Source organism: Scylla paramamosain, chromosome 1, assembly GCF_035594125.1.
Source record: "Scylla paramamosain isolate STU-SP2022 chromosome 1, ASM3559412v1, whole genome shotgun sequence".
Taxonomy (NCBI): Eukaryota; Metazoa; Arthropoda; class Malacostraca; order Decapoda; family Portunidae; genus Scylla; species Scylla paramamosain.
In genome coordinates, this window is record NC_087151.1 from 41768133 (window position 1) to 41787692 (window position 19560).

The window sequence follows — 19560 nt, forward strand, 5'->3', positions numbered from 1 at the left end:
AAATCTGAGTTGGTTGTTCACTCTTAGCAGTGGCAAGAAATCAAATGTAGATTATCAATATCAGTATCAATATCAGTGTTGCCCACTGCATATGTATCTGCACTTTAAATGTCATGATACTGTACCATATCTTATCCAACTACATCCATTGCTCTTAAATCCTAATTCTGATTAACTTTTTGTTTCTTTCATTTGTTTCTGATTTCCCCAGACTCCTCTGCTGTTTAATGACAGTTAGGATTCATTATTATTGTCTTTTCTCCTAAAGATCTCAGTTTTATTGAATTTTATATTTAGAGAGGGAAGCAAGCAAAGAAGTCACTGATTGATAATACATCTTTCCCTACTCCTCTTTTAAATTATCATGAAGAAATGGCAGTATGCACTTAACACCAATCAGTCATTGCTGAGTCAGTTTACTAACTATTTACTTATATAACAAACCAGCATTTTTAGTAGAGAGTGGTAGCCCAGACAAGAGGAAAATTAGGTAGTATGTATTGTTTATATATTTCAGTGTACAACTCACATACCTAAACTTACATATTATTTATATAGATAAACAATTTGTTTGCCAAAACTTTAGTCATGCTGGCTTGCCTACAAGAGAGGGAGAGAAAAAAGTTAGTGTCATCCTACATGGTGATGGCACTGCCACACTGCAAGAACACACATAAGCAAATGAGAGATGTCTCACTACTGCGGCACAGCTGCATCTGCCACACAGCGCCACATCGTGCTGTACCGACGCACTGCTGCGTCACATTGAGTGTCAAGACAAAACACGTACATTTGCTCAGTTTTAGAAGCAGTAGTGTCCCACCACCATAGCAGTGTATCACATTGGATGCAGGAACAAACCACACATTTATATAGTTCTTGGTGTAATGGTGCTGCAGTGCTGCGTCACACCAAATGTAAGAACAAAACACATACACTCACACAGTTCTAGGCCACGTGGCCAGAATAAATAAGTGTTTCTCGGTGTTTTCAATTCCCCGAGTTTCACAGTCCATGAGTTTACCACCATGCCTTTGGCAGAAAGTTGGCAGGATACTTAAGAGGGGTACTATATATACTTGTATATTATGAATTTGTTTTCATGTATAGATTTTACAGCCCTTTCTTCTCTCCACCAGGTAATTGCCCAAGGCTTGATCTATGGGAAGGCAGCGTACTTCAGCTCTGGGTGGAACATCATGGATGGCTCACTTGTCATCATTTCATTTGTTGATATCATCATGTCCTTTCTTGCTACCACTTCACCCCGCATATTCGGCATCCTCAGAGTCTTCCGATTGCTGCGAGCTCTCAGACCTCTCAGGTAGGATTATAAAAAGGACTATCACAAAGAAATGTTTTATTAAGATTGTATCATTAACTCAATGTTTTAGTAATTTCTTTTCAAAATTATAATAATACTTAATTTGTTTTAAGGCCATATAGCACTAAAGTTTCTAAAAGTTGTTGATTTAATCATTTTTGACCAAATATTTCAAACTTTAAGTATTAAACTTTCCAGTATTAAGTAAGAAATAATAAGGGTAAAATTCAGTTACAAGTAAGATCTCCTGTAATGACTCATATTTGAAATAGAAAAATTTATGGTTGCTCAATGGTGTGTGTGCAAATGAATAAACATATGGTGGCAGCCCTGCTAATGGGTGGTTCACTGCTGCTGGAAGAGATGAAGATGTTACGAAAGGTGATGGCTGTTTTTATATACTGTATAAAAAAAATAAATAAAAGCTAAATATCAGTAGGAAAAGTTCTTTTTTAAGGGTTAAAGAGATGGTTGATTTTCAAACCATTTTAAATTAAGAATGAAAAGTATGAAAACTTCAAGATTATGTCAGGTGAAGTGATTGAGCTTCAAGAGAGAGAGAGAGAGAGAGAGAGAGAGAGAGAGAGAGAGAGAGAGAGAGAGAGAGAGAGAGAGAGAGAGAGAGAGAAATGAAGGGCAAACAGGTCATAGAAACAAGAATGGAAGGAATGGGATTATTAAAGATAAGATCAGTAACACTTCTACTTTGATGTATGCATCAGACACATGCACATTAAAGCCAACATAAGTTTTACAACTTCTTAGGGGAGAAAAATTGCAGAAGAACTTATTGAATGGCAAAATGTAATTTGTATGTACAGTTTTTTTTAGCATGGGTGAAATGATGTAGGGAATAGATTATAGAGTGGATGAGTTTGGTCATATGGCTAAAGTAAGAAAATGTATGAGTGATATTGAGGGATGATATGTGAGAAGGAAACCAGCAGTTTAAAGTAAAAACAGTGGATAGAGACCTTTTCCTGTGGCCACATCCTTGAGGGAAGTCCTCATAGGTATCAGAAATATAAATAGATGATGGATATAAGTATATTTAAAGAGTGGAAAAAAAGTTTGTAGATTCAATGCCATTTAAAACTCATCTGTCTCTGAAGGGTTGTCTCATTTGTGCTAGGATTATGATTCAAGAATTTAAGTTATTAAGTTATTCATATGTTTCCTCTTAAAGATAGTTTATGTTTTTTTGATCTTGGAAATTAAATTCTTAAAATGAGTAAAATATAAAAACTTTTTGTTCATTGCTAAAACTAGCAAGAGTTTACATAAAAAGAAGGTACAAATTGCCACCTAATAAAAAGAAAACAACAGAATAAAAAAAATGGATAGTCAGTTTTATTTCATATATTAATTAGAAGAGCTTTGGTCAAAAAGTGGAATAGAGTAAGAGAGAGGTTTTCAAACTTTATTGGATATTTCATGCATAAGTAAAACAGGTAAAATAGAGATACATCTTCTTATTGTTTTTTATTGTAAGAGATTGTGCATTAGGGGGCATTAGAGGAAGCGGAAGCCTACACTTGCCAAATTCAGAAAATAATATTGCTTGAAGATAATATGACATGCAATATTGTGGCTAACTGTGAAAGACTAAACTAGATATCTTTTACACTCTTTCAGAGTAATAAACAGAGCTCCAGGCCTCAAACTAGTGGTGCAGACTCTTCTCTCCTCCTTGCAACCCATCGGCAACATCGTCCTCATCTGTTGCACCTTTTTTATAATCTTTGGCATTCTAGGTGTACAGGTAGGTTTGCACTCTCTCTCTCTCTCTCTCTCTCTCTCTCTCTCTCTCTCTCTCTCTCTCTCTCTCTCTCTCTCTCTCTCTCTCTCGCAAAATATTGAAATACTCATATAGTTATGTATCATACTAGCATGCTTTTAAAGTCCTATATTTTAAATGTAGAAATGTGAGATGACAAATGCTTGAACTTTTTTGTATAGATACTGTATCTTTCTTATTTTGTAAGTGATCTGAGTTTCTTTCTTGAATGCTTTTGCAAGGATGATGATCATCATATTAGGGAACTTGAATTTTTTTTTTTTATTAATATTTACTTGGTATTGAGTCAATGGTTAAAGGTTGTATGAATAAAGAATTTCAACCTGCATGCATAGGAATATATACTTCATAGGCTTTATGCAGTGTTATGGATATAAAAAGTGCTCATTTTATTTCATTGTCTTATTACAGCTCTTCAAAGGTTCATTTTATTATTGTGAGGGACCACACTTGAAGAACGTCACCACCAAGTCTGACTGTCTTGAGTCTAAAGAAAATACCTGGTTAAACCGAAAGTACAATTTTGATGACCTTGGTCAGGCATTGATGTCACTTTTTGTGCTGTCCTCCAAGGATGGCTGGGTCAATATCATGTACACTGGCCTGGATGCTGTGGGAGTGGACATGCAGGTGAGAAGGGTTACATGAAGTTCCTCATGATGGCAATTGGGTATGAAATGGTATAGAGATCTTGAATTCTAAATTTCACCTATCACCTACTTATGTAGCCCTTTACATTATGCAAAATCAATTGATTTTTATCTTAATCAGAAAATTAATATTAAAATTTGTCATCTTGCATTCCACAATTTGCTTTCTCATTACTCCCCACTTAAGTGAAAGCTGTATTGCCTATACTTCCATAGACTAAACTGGGGAAATGAATAGTATGAAGATAGATAAATAAGTAAATAAAATATGTACTGTCTTGGCCTTCAACCATGAACATGAATAGATTAAATGAATATCAGAACTGCCAGAATATAGCTCTTCTGTCATGCTTTGATATAAAAATTTAGATTTTTGCACTTTATCAGGTTTTTCCAGTTGTTGCAAATGTTGTTAAACAAGAAATAGAGTTATTCACTTTGGCTCCTTTATTACCTAACAGTTATGATGTAACTGACATCTGTGTTCTTTTCCAGCCAATTGAAAATTACTCCCAGTGGCGACTACTTTACTTCATCTCTTTCCTACTGCTGGTGGGTTTTTTTGTACTAAACATGTTTGTGGGTGTGGTGGTAGAGAATTTTCACCGGTGCCGAGAAGAACAAGAGAAAGAAGAGAAAGCAAGAAGGGCAGCTAAGAGGGCAAAAAAGCTTGAAAAGAAAAGGAGAAGTAAGTTTTTAATTTTTCTTGAATTCAGTCATATAGTGAGGCTACAATCTTGATATATAGTACAGGCAGGTCCTGATGATATGAGCTAATTCATTCCATAACAGTTGCTCATACAGTAAAAACTTGTATAGTGAAACACATAACTAATGGAAAAAATGGGTTGTGTGCCATGACCACCTCAAAGATAATTTTTTCAAGTAAAACTGTACAATAACAAGTGCAACTAAATTATCAGTATTACTAAATATGTTTCTATAGTCCAGCAGTAACACAGATATACATGCAGTTACCGGTCATTTACATAAAAAAGTACCCTATCCCAAAATTGTAAATACAGTGAGCATGGATTTGTAAATATTTGTGAGTAAACTTCCAATGTGAGTGGATACGGAGTTCAGAAGTATGAAGGGAAATTATTCAAGATAGGTATGGGACAGGGGAGGGGTGTGTTGTTTCTCTCACTTGCTCACAAACTCGCCTCTGCATTTAAATCATTGTACATCACCAAACTGCCCAGATATGCCAGCAGAGTGGAGCACCAAGGCATATATTTTGAACTTGCTCTGGACATTAGTGTTTCATATTCTCACATCAAATTTTCTTTGCTCATATATATATATATATATATATATATATATATATATATATATATATATATATATATATATATATATATATATATATATATATATATATATATATATATATAAGCATTGTTTACTGAACTTGTATCATGGGTTTCTCATATCATGAATGTTTGTATAATGGGACCTGTCTGTACTTGATAAATTGGAAGAAAACTTGTGTATTGTTAAAATTGAAGTACATGAAATACAGTCAAACCTCAGTTTTTGAACCGCTCCCTTTTTTAAAAAATCAGTTCTCAAACAGAATTTCAAACTCATAATTGGATCAGTTGATGTACAATAACCTGGTTTCCAAACAAGCTACATGGCAGCATGGCACCACTGTGTGCATCAATCATGCCACAGCCCAAGCTCAGAGAACACCCACTCCTAACTGTTCTTCAATTTTGGCAATATTTCTTGTTGTTCTTAATCTTTTTTTTTTCTATTTTTTACTTCATAAGCCACTGTGGGACCTAAGAAAGCTAGAGAAAACATAAAAGCAAAAAGTAAAATAGGGTGAACAACAATAAAAGTCAAGAAAGTAAAATAGAGTGAACAACAATAAAAATAAAGATAGCAATAAAGCAGAAAAATTGCATTTGCATCTTGGATCTGGCTTTGCCATTTGACTCAACAAAGTTGCCAGTCTGTACCATTTTCAAGAATAAGGAAGCAATAAAGAATGCTAATGTCACCAAAGGAGTGACTGTGATCACCAAGTAAAAGTTGCAGACATTAGAAGCAGAAAAGTTACTCTTGATTTGGATCAATGAAAAGCAATTTTCTGGCAACAATAGTTTCATTGGTTTTGTGTGTGAACTTATGTGCTAAGTACTGTTGTAAAAGTTAAATAAGAAATCATCTGGGATCCAGGAATAGATTAATCTATTTTACATTGATTCCTATGGGGAAAATAGTTTCAGTTTTCTAACATTTCAGTTCATAAGCAGGATTCAGGAAAGAATTAAATTTGTGAACTGAAGTTCCACTGTATGCATGTTTTCTGTAAATTGTGATGTTATTGATACTTGTAATGTTAATATTTCATTTTTGTTATTATGCATGTAGGTAATTTGTTAATATATTTATTGTCATGTGCATGTATGCATGTTTCTCTATTAGATTTCATTTCAGGAAATTGAATGGTGTCAAGAATTGCATAACATCTTTATTTGAATGAATTAGTACCAAACTTAGCGTCTATGGATGAAAAGGGAACCCATAATTTAACTTTATTAATGAAGGTTAGAATAATTTAAATAGAATCCATATCTTTAGAAAGAAAATGGTTTTATTTTGCTATATTTTAGTTATTTAGCCCATGTACTTTATCTTTGAATTGTAAGATATTGAAAAGTACTGTGAAGAAAGAGAAAAGAGTCTGGCTGCAGCTGGTATAGATCCATCATCAGTGGACATCAAGGCAGAGGTTCAGGAAGAAAGAAGAAGAAAAAGGCGTTTAAAGCTCATGAAGTTACAACTAAGTAAAGAGCTTGGTTGCTTATGTGTGATTTGAATTGTGTGGCTGCACAGGTTTTAGTAACAATGTTGTATGGCAGTAACATGTTTTAATGACACCACTGAAATAGATTTTAGAACTAGATACAGTGAAAAAATAAAACATTATTTTCATCAGAGAGAACAAAAGAAATACTATTTGAATTTTTAGGATGAAAATGCAGTATTATTTTACTAGTTCCTAATTCTTGCAACTAAGTTATAAATAGAACTGAGGCAGAATACCAGTGTTTCTTGTTGATATTCCTTTTATTTTAGAAAACATCAAAAAATATATGACTGGTAAAGCAGTCAATGAATTGAAAAATTATACATCAGCCTTCAAACAAGTTTCAAATAAGAAATAAAGGATCAGATGATGTTTTGAACATATTGTGAAAGCATGTTAATTATGTTAATATGGATTTGTTAAACAAAATTTTATATACATTTAGATACTCAGACAACAGTGTTCAAAGATATGAGTAAAGACATAAATTTTAGATAGAAAGCTTTAGTTAGAAATATAATGGTAGGTGTTGAACAAACATTTCTCTTGATTGAGAAATCTTAATCAAGCATTTTTCTGGTCCTTTACCTAAACTTCCATGCTTTTCAAATTATTTAATTGGAGAACACAAACAACATGTGTACCTTCTTTACTTTTTTAATCACATGTAAGATACTGGTTGTTAGTGAAATAGCCAGTAACCAATCCAGTTTGCATCAAATGAAGGTCTTCATGGTAATCTGCTTCAGATTTATTGATTTAATGGCATGCACTTATAATGCAGTGGTAATTAACACATTTAGAACTCAGAAGTTGTTTGGTTTGTTCTGTGCTTTATAAAATACCTATTAGATATCTCACTATTGATTTTTTTGTGTTGTTTCAGTTAATAAAATGTAACCTACAGGCTTTAGAGATGTCTGGGAATTCTTTCCCTCAGACTCATCACCTTGTGAAACCAAAAAAGAAGGAAAATATGACAAAAACTGAAAGATTTGTGGGAAGATTGGCAGATCAATATTTCACAACTATGTAATACTCAATGTATAAAATTGTTACAAAAGCATAATTGAAGCTTTAGTAAAAATTTGCTCATTGCCTTTGCCAGCTTTCATAAGTTCAATTTTTTCATATGAAATTAAATTTGAGGTAAGATTAGCTTCACATATCTTTGAATCTGCATTCTTATTTAGGCATATGTAAAGAGGATTTAGTGTATATGTGTTTAATACATAGATTTGCACCTGAAATTCAGTTCCTATCTAAAATATGGAAAATGTATGGACTTTGAATAGCATTAAGTAAATCCTTGCCTATCTAGTATGGCCTCTAGTAAGCAAGGACTTGGCTGAGCAGAAGGGAGATCTGGCAGGTTGAAGTCAACCCCAAACAGGAGAATGATGGTAGTAGCTCTTATGGGAGGCCAGTTCTGGTAGAAGCAAACTATAACGGGCCAACTGATGACCTGTATTAATTCAGTTGATATTACAACAAAATATTTATCAGTTTACAGTAATTTCTGGGAGCTGGCTTTTATGGCTGGAAAGAGCATTTGTGTTACTGAGTGTAAAATATGTCTATGAAATGAGATTACCAATATAGCACTTCCCATATTCATGCATTTGGATTGTGATGTCATGATATACCCAGAATCCCACTTAATCAGGTCCAATACCCACACACATGCATGGGATCAGCTGTTCTTTATAGCCAAATTAGCTAAGTTAGGCACTACTGACTTACCAACAGTACTAATATTATAACCATTATACCAAACAATGCCATATATTGATGACCATATAAGAACTACAGTATAAGGAAGCTAATCAACAAAGATCACACTTAAATCCTGCCACAGCTGTTGTGCTCGTATGAATAGCAAACTTGATTGATGTCACATGTCATTACTTGCCGGCAAAATACAAACTTTTGGACTATAGTTTCAACTTCGGGTTATGATTAATCTTATATTAGACAGGTGTTAAAATGTCTGTCACTTTAGCCTCATTTTGTGCATCATGTTATTAGAGACCCATTTATGACTATGAATTTTTTAACACAACCTACTATTTTTTTATCAGTATATTACCAGTTTGTCAAGTTATTCAAAGAGGGGACACCACCCTGAAATGGAGGAGCACCCAATAGGGGCACAGCTTTCCCAGTGCTCCCCCTGCAATTCCATCATGGGTACAATCTTCCAAATTTGACCACTCATTCTCTTGGACATTATTGTTGCCATCACTGATATTCCAATGAGTAACTTTTTTTGTTCTAAGTATAACATATATCAACAAAATCACAACAAATTTTGTCCTTAAAATTTAGTGAGCCATGTGGTGCAGCAAAAGCCACACCATATGGCCATACCACACATTTGTTTTAGTATTTTTTACACATGTTTAAAAACAGAGTGTCATTTATAAATTAAAAGTTTGAAAGCAGAATGCCATGAAAAGTAATAAGAATGAAAAGCAATAAAAATAAGCATAAATGTGACTTATAAGTCACATTTCTTATAAGTCACATTAAGTTTCTTGGATTAAAAGAAACTGTTCAGTGGCATGTTTTCTCCAAGTGGCTTTCAGAACACATTCCACATGCCATACTTTAGATATACTGTTTGGGTTTGGACATACCACTATCATACCAGTTAAGAGTTAACCGAATGTATGATACATATACATTTACATAATGTTTTCACTTTTTTTGCATTTTTTTGCATGAATAACAAATATTGTTTGCATGAATAATTGTATAATACCTACTGCATATAATAATTTCCTTACTTCTACATAGATTGTATGATTGCTTGATACAATAAATTATTAGGAAATTAGACATCTTTATATGTTACGTATTTTCTTTACAAAAGCAATTTTTTATGCATTTCATAATGAAGATGATTAGTTCATCTCATTCTCACAAGTCTACACACACACTCACACACACACACACACACACACACACACACACACACACACACACACACACAGTCCGCTAGCGTAGTGGTTAGCGCACTTGGCTCACAACTAAGGGGACAGCGTTCGATACCCTGGCTTCACAGAGATTATTTGGATGTGTCTCCTTACATGTGTAGCTTCTGTTCACCTAGCAGTGTGTAGGTAAGGGATGTAAGTCAAGGAGTTGTGACATTGTCCCAGTGTGTTGTGCGTGACTGGTCTCGGTCCAACCCAAAGATTGGTCAGTATGAGCTCTGAGCTCTTTCCATAAGGGGATAGCCAGCTGTCTCGAGAGAGGCCAGCAGCAGACTGTACAGTGAATACACACACACACACACACACACACACACACACACACACACACACACACACACACCTGGAATGGAATAGAAGCAGTGATGTTAGCAAGAAGTGTACATTAACTGAAGGAAAGACTGATGAAAATATAAATGAAAAAATAGGTCTTCTTAAATTCAACTAAGACCTTGTATATTTTAGTTATACAATAGGATGTGCTTTTTACATTTACTCATTATCTGTTTGTTGACAGAGATGCGAGAACCTCCATACTACAGCCAATATTCAAAAGCTCGACTCTTCATCCACAACATTGTCACCAGTAAATATTTTGACCTGGCAATAGCAGCTGTTATAGGTCTCAATGTTGTTACAATGGCCATGGAGTTCTACAAAATGCCAAAGGTATTTATCCACACTTATGTAAGCCAGATAAAATTATACAGAAATGAAGATGCTATAATGCACTTGATAGCACATATGTGGTAGCTGATGTAGCAAGTCATATAACAGGAGTAAGGCTCAGATTCTGGAGCATTATCATTGCATAATTCACAAACTTAGAAATGTTCTTGTGTAGCTCATTTCCAGAAAAATATGCACATAGTAAATACCTCTTGTAAGTACCATCAGAGAATAATATTCTCATAGTAGTATGAAGCAAATGTTAAAGATTGAAGATAATATATAGATAGTATAATCTTAAGACTATACAATGATTTGCATCATACGAGCATTCTTGTAAAAAAATTATATGGAATAATGATATGAGTTGATTAATTTCTTCCAGATTCTTACAATGATTTGCATCATACTAGCATTCTTGTAAAAAAATTATATGGAATGAGTACTGAGATCTTAGTGATATGAGTTGATTAATTTCTTCCAGATTCATTTAGTAAATATTCATTATGTTTTATATATATATATATATATATATATATATATATATATATATATATATATATATATATATATATATATATATATATATATATATATATATAGTGAACTCATGAAAAATAAAGTTAGGTCCTGTGCATCATCAAGAATAAGTTGTGACTGGAAGTAGTGTTCATCAACATTGAAAATGCACTCCATGTAGAGTCAGGTCAGGTCTGGGATGCCAGCATGAAAAGCAGCTGTGATCATTTTCAGTAATTTTGTTAAGTGGATGTTATATGATTTTTTTTGTGTAATGCCTTCTCACATTATCTGTACAATCAAAAAAGTTACAAGAATGCCAGTAAACTTTGCAAATAATTTTCAAGCAACAGTGTGCAGTAATGGTTTTCTCTGTACGTAACTGGGTTTTGCTGTTGTACATAAACATAATTATGAGTAGTAATTTTAGAAATATGTTTGCACTTTTGGTGTTTTTGTGGAACCTCATTTTCTGCAAATAATAATTTGGTGGTACCCAGTATATCTTGATATGATATTGATATAATGTGGTTTATTATTATTATTTATTTTCTTACCATAATCATTATTCTATCTACACTCATACCTTAGTGCTACAGACTAAAAGGGGGGAACATCAGTTTGATGAAGCTGATTGTCCATAGGTACCAACACAGTGAACCCCAGTTTTTCACGGGGTTATGTTCTAAAGGCACCCATGAAGTGCTAAAATCCACATTATATTAAAGTTACCCCTAAAATGCCTATTTATTGTCTCTATTAAGAAAAATCATCACAGGTACTCATTGATGATGGATGAGATGAATGAAGATGATGAAGTAGCTGTGCAACAAATTATAAAAAAAAACACATGGAAAAAGAGAGAGAGAGAGAGAGAGAGAGAGAGAGAGAGAGAGAGAGAGAGAGAGAGAGAGAGAGAGAGAGAGAGAGAGAGAGAGAGAGAGAGAGAGAGAGTTGTAGCCTGTGACAGCCACTGGGTGACCTTGACAGTGGCCGGTGGCACAATGCTCTCTCTCTCTCTCTCTCTCTCAGATAAGTTAACACACACACACACACACACACACACACACACACACACACACACAAACACACATACATGTGATGATGGAGAGATGAGAACTGTAGTACAAGACCAAAATTCATCTTGGCTGAAAGTAACTAGTGGTGTCCCTCATGGGTTAGTGTTGGGACTGGTAATGTTTGTAATATATGTAAATGACATAAATGAAGAAATAGTTATATGAACTTATCAGCAGATGATGCTAAGCTGATGAGTAGGGTAGAAAATGTAAATGACTGTATGGTATTGCAAGATGATTTAAATAAGATAAATAGATGGAGTAAATCTTGGCAAATTGAATTCAATTTAAGTAAATGTAAAGTAATGGAGTTTGGTAAGAGTAAAAAAAAAAATACAATATCATTATGAGATGGATAGTGTGAAGTTAAAGAAATCAAAAGAAGTGGATTTGGGAGTAACAGTTACTGAAAATTTGACTCCAGACAGACACATTAATAAAATCACTGGAGAGATGATGAATCTGTTAAAAAGAGTAAGAATAGCATTCTCATATTTGGATGAAGGAGTGATTAAAAAAGTTTTTGATTTCCATGATAAGACCAAGACTGAAATATGCAGCAGTAGTGTGGTCTTCTCATATAAAGAGGAATATTATAAAATTAGAAAGAGTACAAAGAGCAGTCACTAAAATGGTTCCAGAGTTGAGTAAGTCGACCTATGAAAAGAGATTAAGAATGTTGGAAATTCCTACCCTTGAAAATAGGAGAGAGAGAGAGAGAGAGAGAGAGAGAGAGAGAGAGAGAGAGAGAGAGAGAGAGAGAGAGAGAGAGAGAGAGAGAGAGAGAGAGAGAGAGAGAGAGAGAGAGAGAGAGAGAGAAGGAATTTAATAAGTATCTACAGAATGATAAATGGTATGGAAAATGTGGACAAAGAATTTTTTACAACTTTAGACACACAGAGTACAAGGGGACACAGTAAGAAATTGAAGAAAGTTAACTGTAGAATAGAATAGTGAGCTACACATGTTGTTACATTGATGTAAACAAACTGACCGCCTGCAACAAGCAGTCAGTTTTTGAAGCAGTGGCTCATGTCTAGTGTTGCCACAACTCCATCCATAGCACACATGACTTTCAAATTGAATCGGTTGCTACATATTTTGTCCACTGCTTCCAAAATCCATTAAAGCAAGGTCCATAGTACCGAGGTATGAGTGTATTTATTTTATTTTGTTTTATTTTATTTACTTACATTTATATTTATTTATTTATTTATTTATTTTAGTAAGCAAGCCATCTTTAAATATAAATGTAGCCTTATTTTATAATTATATGTAATTGTAATTTATTGTGTGTATGTGTGCATGTGTGTTTCAGGAACTTGAATATGCACTGCAAATCTTCAACTACTTCTTCACTGCTGTATTCATCCTGGAATCGGTGATGAAGATGGTAGCCCTTGGCTGTCATCGATACTTTCAGGACAGGTAAAACTTCACACCTTATCTTATGTACCACCTTTTTTTCACAATCACTCTGGCTCTTTGCATAAACTTCCCACTCAGTTAAGTTCCTTGAATTTTTAAAGCTCACTTTCCATTTTATTATTGTTAAAAAGATACTCCATGTATTTGTTTCTCTTTATGATGCATACTTATTCATAGCCCGTGTTTTGCTGTTGTTTGATATTTCATAAAATATGCCTACTATTCTGAAAGGGATAAAGTGCAGTTAATAATTTCAGGACTTTACACAATTAAATTTAAAGCAATGCAGAAATGTTTAAGCACTGTTGATAAGAAACATCAACAAGGGAAACAATGCAAGGTGTTTTGTAGCCAATGGTTGAAAAAAACAAAACCTCAATGTAACTATAATTTAAGACATTGTTATTTCTGTCAAAATCTTATGATATAAAAAAGTATTGGTATTTTTTCAAGAAATCAATCACAACATGGTATGTAATTGATATAATCACTTTAGCACCTCAAGCAAAACCCCTCATCCTATGTTGTGTGTTGGTGTGGTGGTGCAATGGAGGACCACCCAGCCAAAGAGTGTGTTAATAATGCATGTGATAATCTAATTCTTTCTTATACAACTGTTTCTACCTGGTGGTGTTATCTATGCCCTGACCTGCACCGCCCACCCTGACTCTGTTGTTCATCATCCCAGTGAGGAGTTTAGGTGAGGGATAGAACCTGATACTGCCTTAACACAACACCACCACCTCCATCATATTCTGTTTGTCAGTTTAAAAATATAGTAAAGGTGTATTAATTAGAATAAAACTAAAACAAAATTGTACCAAATGGCTAAAAATGGAAGTGTTGGTGACAGTGTAAAAAAGCAGTAGTTAGGTTATGTGGTGGTAACTAATTCATAGTAATAATTTAGAGTAATGTGGCAGTCATCACTACTGTGGGATAGTGGTCATTCCAAACTTATTTTGGAATATATATATATATATATATATATATATATATATATATATATATATATATATATATATATATATATATATATATATATATATATATATATATATATATATATATTCAGAAAGAATAATAATGAAAGTTGTGCTAATTATTTCTATACTTATATTTAAACACATGATCTTGTTATCTTGATGGAAAGTTCACTATGGATCACAGTAGTAATGAAGCTCAGGCATACACATGTACTATATGGGTAGCCCAACAGAGCAGCAAGCAACATACATTCAGCCATAGACTTCTTGGTGGAGTCTAATTACAACTTAAAATCATTCATCGTATCATCGTTTGGCTCCCAGAGTGTGATCCAGTGAATAAGCTTTGCCCTGCTAGCATGGGCAACCATGGCTTAGTGTAGTTTTCTAATGTGTTTCCTCCTTCCTGGCCGCGGATTGTGTCCACTAGTGGGTAAATAATCAAGGAAATAGTCACCCTGTTTTATCTGTTGTCTGGAATTTTTTCTCTTGTATGCATCTACATGAGACTCATTGACTTGTACACTGATTTGATGGAGGGAAATTATCATATTTTTCAAGATCTGAAGGGCTATTGAACACCCATCCAATAACAAACAATTTATTTACAATGAAATATTAAAGATATTGATTGTTCACAAAACAGTCTAATCTCATTGTAGTTCTTGTTTTCCAAGTCCGTTAGTCAAAGAATACTGTATAAATTGCAGTGCATTCATATGACATGCTGTCTGGTAACTTAATTATCTCCGTTGCTATATCTTATCTGTATCTGTCTATGTATGTATATATCTATCTATCTATTTCTACCTACCTATCTATTTGTTTACCAGTCTATCTATATCTGTATCTATCTATTTTTTTTACTTACATACCTACCTACTAAGCCATCTGTCTATCTGTCTGTTTCTTTATCCATTTATCTGCCTACGTATTTATTTATCTATCTGTGCGTATCTAACAGTGTTACTATGTGCAGCACAGTACTATTGTTAGATGAACAGTCCATGTTATACATACTAGAAATCTCTCATACAAACAACATACCTTTCACAAAAAAAGTTTGTGAATGAACTTGTTCAAAAGTAGAAATACAATGAGTGGTAACTAAACAACACTGCCTGCACCCACTTATCATTATTTCCCAAAACTCACACAGGGCCCTGACACCACATCACTTGATGCTGGCATGAATTGTGCTCATGCCAGCTAATGAAACATTCAAGTTATGGTCAGGCCTTGCTGCATGAAATACTGTGTTGCATGCTATGTCACATTCCTGCTGGTCTAGTCTTTGGCAGTATTTCTTTGAAGGTGATATGTTGCCAAAAAACTTCCACAAATGTTGTGGTAGAGCAATAGGGGATGATGACATAGATAAAGCATCTTTAGTTTAAGAAAAAAGGAGCCAAATGAAAGGTAAATAACTCTGTGGAGGATGAAGACCATAGCTGGACACAATAACAAAAAAAATTATCATGATAAAAAATTGATAAATCCAAATCTTTATTATTATCTTTATTTCAGAAAACTTTAAATTCATTGCTTATCCTGTCTTTTCACTAATGAAAATACTGTTTTAAGTAAAATAACTACATTTGATTTTGAAAGTTTAAAACTCAACATGCTTATGTTCTAAAAACTGAAATTACAGATTATTGTTAGTTTAGAACCAAAAGTATCAGCAATACAGATGAATCGATAACGCAAGGAAAAATAATTATTGGATAATCAATAACCCAATATCATTATCGTGATAAATTGTTGCAATAATTTATCACAATAATGCCCATTTGCTTCTCAAACTTTACTATTACCTTAGTCTGCATTACAGTTTTCTGCAACTTGTTGCAGCCCATCCCTGCAGTAGGATTTAAATTCCCCATGTTAGAATATGACTTGAAAGCAAATTGATCCCTTGTGTTAGACATGATTCACATTAGAATATTGTGCATTAGTGGCATCCTGACTATATATATATATATATATATATATATATATATATATATATATATATATATATATATATATATATATATATATATATATATATATATAAAGTGTGTGTGTGTGTGTGTGTATTTACCTAGTTGTGTTTTACAGGAAAAGAGCTATGCTCATGTGTGTGTGTGTGTGTGTGTGTGTGTGTGTGTGTGTGTGTGTGTGTGTGTGTTTACGAAAACCCCAGAAAGTAGACCAAGTATACATTGTCTGAGTCCAGTGAGAATAAGTAATCATGTGACAATAGAAATAGTACTACAGTAGGAAACTGTTTCACATGAATGAACGATTTAGAAATGGGAAACAGAACTATGCTAAGGCAAACTTTGCAGAGCTTAATAAATTTTATGGAAAAATTAACCAGAAAGAGCTATTTGAAGGTAAAGTAGTGCAAGAAAAATATGAGATATTTTTTGAGCAAGTATAGAGAGGGGGTGTAATAGTTTGTACCAAGTTATAAAGTGAATATTGGGAAGCATGAATGGTATAATGCCAGGTGTGTAGAAACAAAAAAGGAAAAGACAGGGTATGGAGGAAAATTATGAAAAATCTGAACAGAAATACTAGGAAAGAATACAGAAAGGCAAGGAATGAATATGGTATAATAAGAAGAGAAGAAGAAAGAAATTTTGAAAGTAACATAGTAAGAAGATGCAAGGAAGAGCCCAAACTCTTCTACAGGTACATAAATGGAAAAGTGAAACATAGGGATGACATATACAAGTTAAAAAGAGAAGGAAGAATTTATGAAACTACTGAGGAGATGAGTGAACCATTGAATGAGAGTTTTCAATCTGATTACAAAAGAAACAGATTTTGTGGCACCAAAAGTGGTATCACAGAGTGAGGGAATACAGGAGATACAAGTAAAGAGACAAGAAATCAAGAAACTGCTAGAAGAGCTGGAAGTTAGAAAAGCTAAACTTCATCCAAGTAAATGGATAAATATTAAAAGAATGCAGAGAACAAATGGAGGAACCTATATGGGATATGATCAACAGCTCATTGAGAGAAGGGAAAGGAATGGAAAAGAGCTAACATAGTCCTTTTATAAAAGGGGGAAACGAAACAGAACCATTAAATTACACTAAAGCTTTTGATAGAGTCTGGCATAAAGCTTTGATTTCCAAATTACCCTCCTATGGCTTCTATCCTGTCACCCAATCTCTTCTTATTATTCATCAATGACCTTCTAAACCAAACTTCTTGTCCTATCCACTCCTATGCTGATGATACCACCCTGCACTTTTCCACGTCTTTTCATAGACGTCCAATACTTCACGAAGTAAACATTTCAAGCAGGGAAGCCACAGAACGCCTGACTTCTGATCTTTCTAAAATTTCTGATTGGGGCATAGCAAACTTGTTATTGTTCAATGCCTCAAAAACTCAATTCCTCTATCTATCAACTTGACATAACCTTCTAGACAACTATCCCCTCTTCTTCAGTGACACTCAACTGTCCCCCTCTTCTGCACTGAACATCCTTGGTCTGTCCTTTACTTATAATCTGAACTGGAAACTTCACATCTCATCTCTAGCTAAAACAGCTTCTATGAAGTTAGGCATTCTGAGACATCTCTACCAGTCCTCTCCCTCCCCCCAACTGCTAACTCTGTACAAGGGCCTTATCCATCCATGTATGGAGTATACTTCACATGTCTGGGGGGGTTCCACTCATACCGCTCTTCTAGATAGGGTTGAATCAAAAGCTTTTTGTCTCATCAACTCCTCTTCTCTAACTGACTGTCTTCAGCCTCTCTCTCATCGCTGCAATGTTGCATCTCTACCTGTCTTCTACTGCTATTTTCATGCTAACTGCTCCTCTGATCTTGATAACTGCATGCCTCCCCTCCTCCTGTGGCCTCGCTGCACAAGACTTTCTTCTTTCTCTTGCCCTTATTCTGTCCACCTCTCTAATGTAAGAGTTAACCAGTATTCTCAGTCATTTATCCCTTTCTCTGGTAAACTCTGGAACTCCCTGCCAGCTTCTGTATTTCCACCTTCCTGTGACTTGAATTCCTTCAAGAGGGAGGTTCCAAGATACTTATCCCTCAATTTTTGACTACCGCTTTGGACCCTTTTATGGGACTGGCATCTCAGTGGGCTTTATATATATATATATATATATATATATATATATATATATATATATATATATATATATATATATATATATATATATATATATATATATATATATATATATATATATATATATTGAATTTTTGTTGCCAGTGTCCCTCCTACATAAAAAAAAAGTATTGTAAGCAAGCTTTGTAAAATAGTAATTAAAAATAGATTGATGCAATATTTAGAAGATAAAAAGATTATTACAGAAAAGCAATTCGGATTCATGAAAGGGAGATCCTGTGTCACAAATCTACTGAGCTTTTATACGAGAGTAATAGATGGAGTGCAAGAGAGGGATGGATGGGTTGATGTGGTATATCTGGATCTCAGAAAAGCATTTGATAAAGTTCCCCACAAAAGCCTTATGTGAAAGTTAGAGAATGAAGGAGGACTAAAGGGAGCAACATTGAGATGGATGGATGATTATTTACAAGGGAGGGAAATGAGAACAGTAATCAGACACTAATTCAAGCTGGCACAAAGTGACTAATGGGGTACTGCAAGAATCTGTGTTGGCACCTACTATGTTTCAAATATATGTAAATGATATGAAAGAGGATCTAAATAGTTATATAAATCTTTTTGCTGATGATGCAAAAATAATGAAAATAATAAAGGATAAAAATTACTCCAAGGAGTTACAAAATTATATTGACTAGATACATGCATGGAACCAAATATTAAAACTAGAATTTAATGCCAGAAAATGCCATGTTTTGGAAATAGGAAAAAGGAAAAAGAGACCTACATGGAATTACAAAATGGAAGGAGGAATAGTAACAAAAAGTAATGAAGAAAAGATTTGGGAGTAATGAACCAGAAAACACTATCACCTGAAAGGCACATAAACAGAATATTAGGCTCTACATACAGTTCGTTAACACACATTAGGGTGGTGTTTAACTATTTAGATAAAGAAATTATGAAGAAAATTATAACAAGCCTGATACAATCTAAGTTGGAATATGCAGCAGTAGTTTGGGCTTCAAATAGAAAAAAAGATATAAGGAAACTGGAAAGAATACAGAGGATAGTGACAAAGATGGCACCAGAATTTAAAGACTTAAGCTATGAAGAAAGACTTGAAGAGATGAGATTACCAACACTACAAGAGAGAAGAGAAAGAGGAGACCTGATAACAATGTACAAATTA

The 19560-nt window shown here is 34.0% G+C and overlaps 1 protein-coding gene across 13 annotated transcripts in view; it reads left to right on the forward strand.

Moving 5' to 3' along the window:
* Positions 1-19560, forward strand: part of LOC135105760 (voltage-dependent T-type calcium channel subunit alpha-1I-like) — a 150682-nt gene that overhangs the window by 96849 nt on the left and 34273 nt on the right. For 10 of the 13 annotated variants that reach the window (XM_064014329.1, XM_064014233.1, XM_064014260.1 and 7 more), the window contains 8 exons: positions 1140-1324; positions 2960-3086; positions 3534-3752; positions 4268-4460; positions 6436-6573; positions 10110-10261; positions 13178-13287; positions 13976-13987. In XM_064014329.1, coding sequence (XP_063870399.1) covers positions 1140-1324; positions 2960-3086; positions 3534-3752; positions 4268-4460; positions 6436-6573; positions 10110-10261; positions 13178-13287; positions 13976-13987 — 1136 coding nt within the window. The remainder of the gene's footprint in view (positions 1-1139; positions 1325-2959; positions 3087-3533; positions 3753-4267; positions 4461-6435; positions 6574-10109; positions 10262-13177; positions 13288-13975; positions 13988-19560) is intronic. The other 3 variants (XM_064014224.1, XM_064014300.1, XM_064014311.1) reach the window with 3 other exon arrangements.